The following is a 6,228-nucleotide window of genomic DNA, read 5'->3' on the forward strand; positions in this document are numbered from 1 at the left end:
GGCACCGATATATTCCTATAGGGGAGAAAATATTTACTTCATTCAGGAAAACTTTGCTATAGGAAGGGGCTGTCAGGGAGATTCCTCTGCTAAGGTCCATTGTATGGCCGGCCCCCAAGGAGTTCATCATGTGACCACACCCAGGGAGCATCTGCTGGGACATTTGTCATGTGACCAACCCTAAAGAACATTCCCTGGGACGTTTGTCATGTGACCACCCCCAGGGAGCAACCACTGGTATATTTGTCATGTGACCACCCCCAGGGGGCATCCGCTGGGACATTTGTCATGTGACCACCCCTAAGGAACATCCGCTGGGACATTTGTCATGTGACCACCCGCCGCAGGGAGCATCCGCTGGAACGTTTGTCATGTGACCACTCCTAAGGAGCATCCGCTGGGACGTTTGTCATGTGACCACCCCTAAGGAGCATCCGCTGGAGTGTTTGCCATGTGAACGGGTTACAATGTGTTATTTCCTCAGTCTCGCTCACCATGCGCACTTCCAGCCAGCGATTTGCAGCAGGGAAGCTCAGAGAAGAAATAAACAAACTTCTATTAGGAAACAAATCTTTTCCTGAACAGTAAACACATGCAGGAGGATTTGGGAATTTATTTACATAACATGCCGGCTGATCAGAGCAGAATAAACAGAGAACAGAATAGTCTGGAGTAACATCGCTTTATAAGGACAAATTACAGGCTAATCCCCTGTACAGATCAGAGATGTCACCATGCCATCTGTATTGTGCCAGGAGATACCAAACATCACAAGATGCCAGCAAAGTAGACTCGTCTGTCCCCTCTATCCTAGTCTGCCCATGTCTGACCCTCACTGCCCATGTCTGACCCTCACTGCATACCCATGCCTGACTAAGATAAACCACAACCAAGCAAGCTGGAGAGGGACTACAAGTTTCAGCCTTACTTGGGGAGGGACTACAAGTACCAGCATTCCTCGGCAATGAATGTTTCTTTGTATATACAGGTAGTTTACCTGGAGGCCACTCGGAAATACTTCTGAATGAAGTAGCAGGTGATGACCAGAGGGACGAGGGAGATGATGAAGATCGGCGTGACATATGAGATGACGGCCAGGGCGGAGATACAGAGTAAGGTGGAGCGGCTCAGACATTCCAAGGTGGTCGGGATGTGCTAAGTGAGAAAAGAAGCAGCGTCAGTGTGCAAATTATAGGAATATTTCAGGAAGGGCTCCTCCGTCTGTCATACTGATCCCCTGTCCTCCCAAGCAGAAGTTCTGACTTTTCTAGCTCTGGGTATTGGGTCAGGGTACCAGCAGCCCCAATATTGGATACAGAGATATAACAGGGAGGGATTCACCTGACGCACTGACTACAATAGGAAACAAGCTCCAGAGACAGAGCGGAGGACCTGGGGGGTCCTGGGGGTCTTCTGCCTCTGGGGTCATTCCCCAAGGAACCCTAAGGTTGGGAAGAAGACCCCTGGAGGGACAGGGTGGTCATCCAAATATGGATAAACCTCACAATACATCTCATTAAAGATTCCAGGTATAGTTCACAACCATCACATAAAAGTATTGAGATTATTAATTGATATTTATATACTATTTTACTATTTTATATTATAGAGACCCCCTGGGTGGTGTTTGGGTGCAAATAACCGAGGTGCATTCGCAGCAGATATTTGGGTGACGTCATTCTGCATGGTCCCAGAAGACATGAAGCATCGGCTATGCACTGACCACCCCCTTCCTCCATAGGAAACTCCAGCAATCCACTATCTGGGAATATTGCTACTGAACTGGGTTGTATTTGGCCCCCCTATAAACCTTCCACCATACAGCAGATGACCCCCCAAATTCTGGGACCCCCATAATTAGGGAAATGTTCTGAATCTGACCCACCTGATCTATTGTATTAAAGTCAGCAGAAAATCTGTTTAAAATACTTCCAAGCGGAGTCGTTTCAAAGAACCTGAAGGACAGAAATCATAAAATTAGAATTATTTCCTATTGATTAGTCAGGTGATGTCTAACAAGGCTGCTCATTGGTGCAAATTGGAGTATTATTACACCCCAGAATCCCCCCCAGCACCTGAAACTAACCAGGATGGGGAGAGATGGAGGAGGATTACCAGTACCAGGAATTGGGGGTAATACCTCACTGGTGCCAGGAATTGGGGGTATTACCTCACTGGTGCCAGGAATTAGGGGTATTACCTCACTGGTGCAAGGAATTGGGAGTAATACCTCATTGGTGCCAGGACTTGGGGTAATACCTCAATGGTGCCAGGAATTGGGGTAATACCTCAATGGTGCCACGAAATGGGGTAATACCTCAATGGTGCCACGAATTGGGGTAATACCTCAATGGTGCCAGGAATTGGGGGTAATACCTCACTGGTGCCAGGAATCGGATGTAATGACTCACTGGGGCTAGGACTCGGGGGTAATACCTTATTGGGGCCAGGACTCGGGGGTAATACCTTATTGGGGCCAGGACTCGGGGGTAATACCTCATTGGGGCCAGGACTGGGGCGATGATGTCATGAATGGGGTGATGATGTCATGAATGGGGCGATGATGTCATGAATGGGGTGATGATGTCATGAATGGGGCGATGATGTCAGGAAGATGAGCAACGCCTCCAGAAATAAGAAAATCCACACTTTGCCGATCTCTCTTTACCTTCATCTTCCTCGTCATCTCCAAGCGTTTCCCGCGAGCACACTATTCTCTTCTTTGCCGGCGTTTTCCTCTCTATTATCTCCTGCAGAAAATAGGAAAGAGAACCCCCAGTGATCGGATGCCGGAAGTGCAGGCAGCGTCATCCCAGCTTAGTCACCATAGGCCGGACATTTGTCAATGCTGAGAATGATGTCATATTGTATATTGCGTAATCATTTCCCCGTATGGCACGGCACCATTCACCGCTCCACCGCTGGGTGACGCACCTTTTCCAGCTCCTGGTCCTGCCGGTTCATCAGCGTCTTCCAATGTTCATAAAGTTCAGGGTCTGAATTCTGGATGTCCTTCAGTGTCCCCTCTCTCTGGATTGTCCCGTCTTTCATGGCGATAATCTGTGGGGTGATCAGATGAGACCAGGGTGCATTATGGGGGCAATATCATAGGGGCCCAATACTGTGGGTGCTATATACTTCAGATGTTACATACTATAGGTGCTGCATAATATGGGTGCTATATAGTATGGGTGCTAAATATTGTGTGTGTCATTTGCTATGGGTGCAGCATATTATGGGTGTTATATAGTATGGGTGCAGCATAATATGGGCGCTATATATTGTGTGTGTTACATGTTGTAGGTGCTATATACTATGGGTGCTATATGTTGTATATATTCTGCATGCTATGAATAAAATATACAATATCTCCAATTCTAATTATATCAGATAGTCATCAGAATCAGAAAATTAGCTAGCGCCCCCTTACCCAATCAGCATGAATGAGGTACTGCAGCTTGTGTGTGACCAGGACGGTGGTTCTCTTGTTATCCCGCAGCATCTTTAATATCCCATCCTGCATCAGGTGGTCACTCAGGTGAATATCCAGAGCAGAGAATGGATCATCCTGAGGGGCAATGGGAGAGGCAGATTATTGGAATTCATTATTTCACTAACAATACTAATTATTACTTCTATAGGGTTTTAGGATTGAGAGGACTCTGGCTGATTGCTCTTTGTGATTTTCTTTGTCTGGAAAGAGAGCTAAAACTTTTCCTATGGCGCTTGTCAGTCATAAGTTATAGACCAGCAGAGATGAAGCTGTGCAAAGGATTACAATGAAGTCACGGAGCTGTAATATTTCCTGTTTAGGGGAAGAACATTTCATAGAATTCTATCAATATATCATCCAGACCTTCCATAGAGTTCCCAGCTCTAGAATCCTATACGTGGCACTACTTGGCCCAGCACAACCCCCATCCCTAATCACATGGGTGAATATGAGATCCTTATCCCCCCACAACACATATTGTCTAAATATACGAGACAGCCGCTTACCCTCTCCCCGATCTGCGTTTGATCTCCATGTGGCAGAATGTCGATGTCTGGTTGCAGGGAGCAAGCATCGATCACAGCTTTATATCTGCACATGAGATACAATCTCCGTCACTCCGGGTTTTGTATTCGAGAATTTCTGCATTTTATTAGCTGCAACGTGTGGGGTGATAAACTTCAGAAGTGACCCCACCTGACCTCATGTGATCCATTGTGACCTGAGATAATCTGATGTGATCCGATCTGACGTCATGTAACCAAACGAGATCTGATGTAAGCTTGTACAATGTCTTTTTCTAACAATCTCTCTTATGACCCTCTCATTGGCTGAAAACTACCCCATCCCACATTGACCCCCCAGGGCTGACAAACCCCATGGCTGGCGACCTCTTTATGACCTTTTATATTGATATCTCACAATTGATTGATTGATAATCACCCACAAGCTATTGATCGATGTCCATATGGCGATTGATTAGGAGGGAAGAATTGTGGGAAATCTTACTTCTGTTTATTGAAGGGGCTCTCAAAGGTGATATTCTCCTCCACAGTGGCGTTCAGCAGCCATGGTTTTTGGGAGGCGTAGGCCACCGCACCCCTCCGCCTAGAAAGAGAACACAAAGAATAAAACAAATTACCATGAGCGAGGAATGGCAGAGAACAAAAACCATACTGCGCTGCAGCATAGGGGGTGAGATGGTATGACGGATGACTTCTCACCTATGGCTGCTTACTATGTGAAAGATGGGGGAGGTGATACCGTCTATAGGTAGGTATCATGATTTACAGGGACAGACTATAGGTAGGTGCACAGATATACAGGCAGGTGACAACCTATAGCAGGGGTGTCATACTCAAATACACAGGGGGCCAAAATTAAAAACTTAGACAAAGTAACGGGCCGACCCTATTTATTGAAAAAATTGAAGATGCTTAAAAATCCGCCCGGGCCAAACTTGAAGCCCCTGTAACTGTAAAAGCCTCTGGCACGAGGCGCAGTGCTGGAAATGCCAGACACGGCCAATGCAGGGGGTAAATCTTATGAGTGGCCCCCCACTGGAACTCCCTCTTCATTGAAATAGGGCCGATACTAAAATTCCCAGCATTACTTGAGTCTATAAAACAGTCCAATGCAGGGGCCACACATAGGCAGAGAGCCCGCTGGTCTATAGACGCCAGTGATGCCGGGAATTGTACAGGCGGGCCAGCTGCAATTCATATTTAGGATTCCTTTGGGGGCCAAAAAAAAGGATGTTGCGGGCCAGAGCTTAGGGTAGGTGGCGCCCTCTATAGGTAGGTGATATTCTCTAGTAATGGACTCTATTGATAGCTGCAGCCTTCTAGGGGTAGGTGGCGCCCTCTATAGTGGTGGGCAGTCGCGTGCTGTGCGTGGTGGGCAGTCATTTGCTATGTACGGAGCCCCCAACACTGGGATGAAGCTTTCAATGACAATGTATTGAGTTGGATGGTTTGGGTCATTCCGGTCCCTGGATTTGCTGTATCATATTTTGGGTCCCCTCCCACACAGCCCAGGATCTATTCCTGGCCTCACCTGATGTCTTCTCCGGTCTCGCTGTCAGGAACGCTGCTGCAAAACAAGGAGTTGTTTATGTGAGTATATGGCGGCAATCTGCTCCTGAATAAACATATTAGGTGTGTACGCGGCTCATTACCTGTCTATGGTATAATCTGAGCAATCATTGGGAAGTTTATTGCTGATTCAGCCAATCACTGCACTCTACAAACATCCAACTGTGCCGGTGACAGCCGTCCCTTATCAGTCCAACAACCAGAGGACTCATTACCCCGAGACAGGGGAAGGGGCAATCAGCTGTGCAATGTCCATCTGTCCGGGCCCCATTACTGATAAACGTCTGGCTCAGGGGGGCCCCAACAATAGTTACACCCACTGCGGATGGCTCAACAATCCGCCAATCCTCAGAAGGACAAAGCTTGAAGAATATAAAATAGACAAACCTGTCCAAGGAGACTTCCCCACCGAGGAGACAGAGAGACCCCCCATTACCCCCGAAGTACACAGAGAGACCCCCCATTACCCCCGAAATACACAGAGAGAACAGAGAGACCCCCCATTACCCCCGAAGTACACAGAGAGAACAGAGAGACCCCCCATTACCCCCGAAGTACACAGAGAGAACAGAGAGACCCCCCAATTACCCCGAAAAAACACAGAGGGCACAGGTACTTCCCGGCACGCACTCACCTGTTCCA

The 6,228-nt window shown here is 47.5% G+C and overlaps 3 protein-coding genes across 3 annotated transcripts in view; all 3 read right to left on the minus strand.

Moving 5' to 3' along the window:
• The window catches only part of LOC140338247 (ATP-binding cassette sub-family C member 8-like), a gene marked incomplete in the record, with an annotated part of 6,272 nt that extends 3,766 nt beyond the window's left edge, over positions 1-2,506 (minus strand). Inside the window, 3 exon segments of the mRNA XM_072422381.1 lie at positions 998-1,155; positions 1,886-1,955; positions 2,497-2,506. Of these exon segments, the coding sequence (XP_072278482.1) occupies positions 998-1,155; positions 1,886-1,955; positions 2,497-2,501 (233 nt within the window).
• An 81-nt stretch (positions 2,507-2,587) lies between these two features.
• LOC140338248 (ATP-binding cassette sub-family C member 8-like) lies at positions 2,588-3,882 on the minus strand. Its single transcript, XM_072422382.1, has 3 exons — positions 3,431-3,882; positions 2,935-3,060; positions 2,588-2,750 (listed from the first exon to the last, which is right to left on the minus strand). The coding sequence occupies exons 1-3, from the start codon at positions 3,521-3,523 to the stop codon at positions 2,607-2,609; spliced, it is 363 nt and encodes a 120-aa protein (XP_072278483.1). The 5' UTR covers positions 3,524-3,882; the 3' UTR covers positions 2,588-2,606.
• A 1,506-nt stretch (positions 3,883-5,388) lies between these two features.
• The window catches only part of LOC140338246 (ATP-binding cassette sub-family C member 8-like), a gene marked incomplete in the record, with an annotated part of 27,263 nt that continues 26,423 nt past the window's right edge, over positions 5,389-6,228 (minus strand). Inside the window, 1 exon segment of the mRNA XM_072422379.1 lies at positions 5,389-5,584. Coding sequence (XP_072278480.1) covers positions 5,545-5,584 — 40 coding nt within the window.

Source organism: Pyxicephalus adspersus, chromosome 9 (assembly GCF_032062135.1).
Source record: "Pyxicephalus adspersus chromosome 9, UCB_Pads_2.0, whole genome shotgun sequence".
NCBI lineage: Eukaryota > Metazoa > Chordata > Amphibia > Anura > Pyxicephalidae > Pyxicephalus > Pyxicephalus adspersus.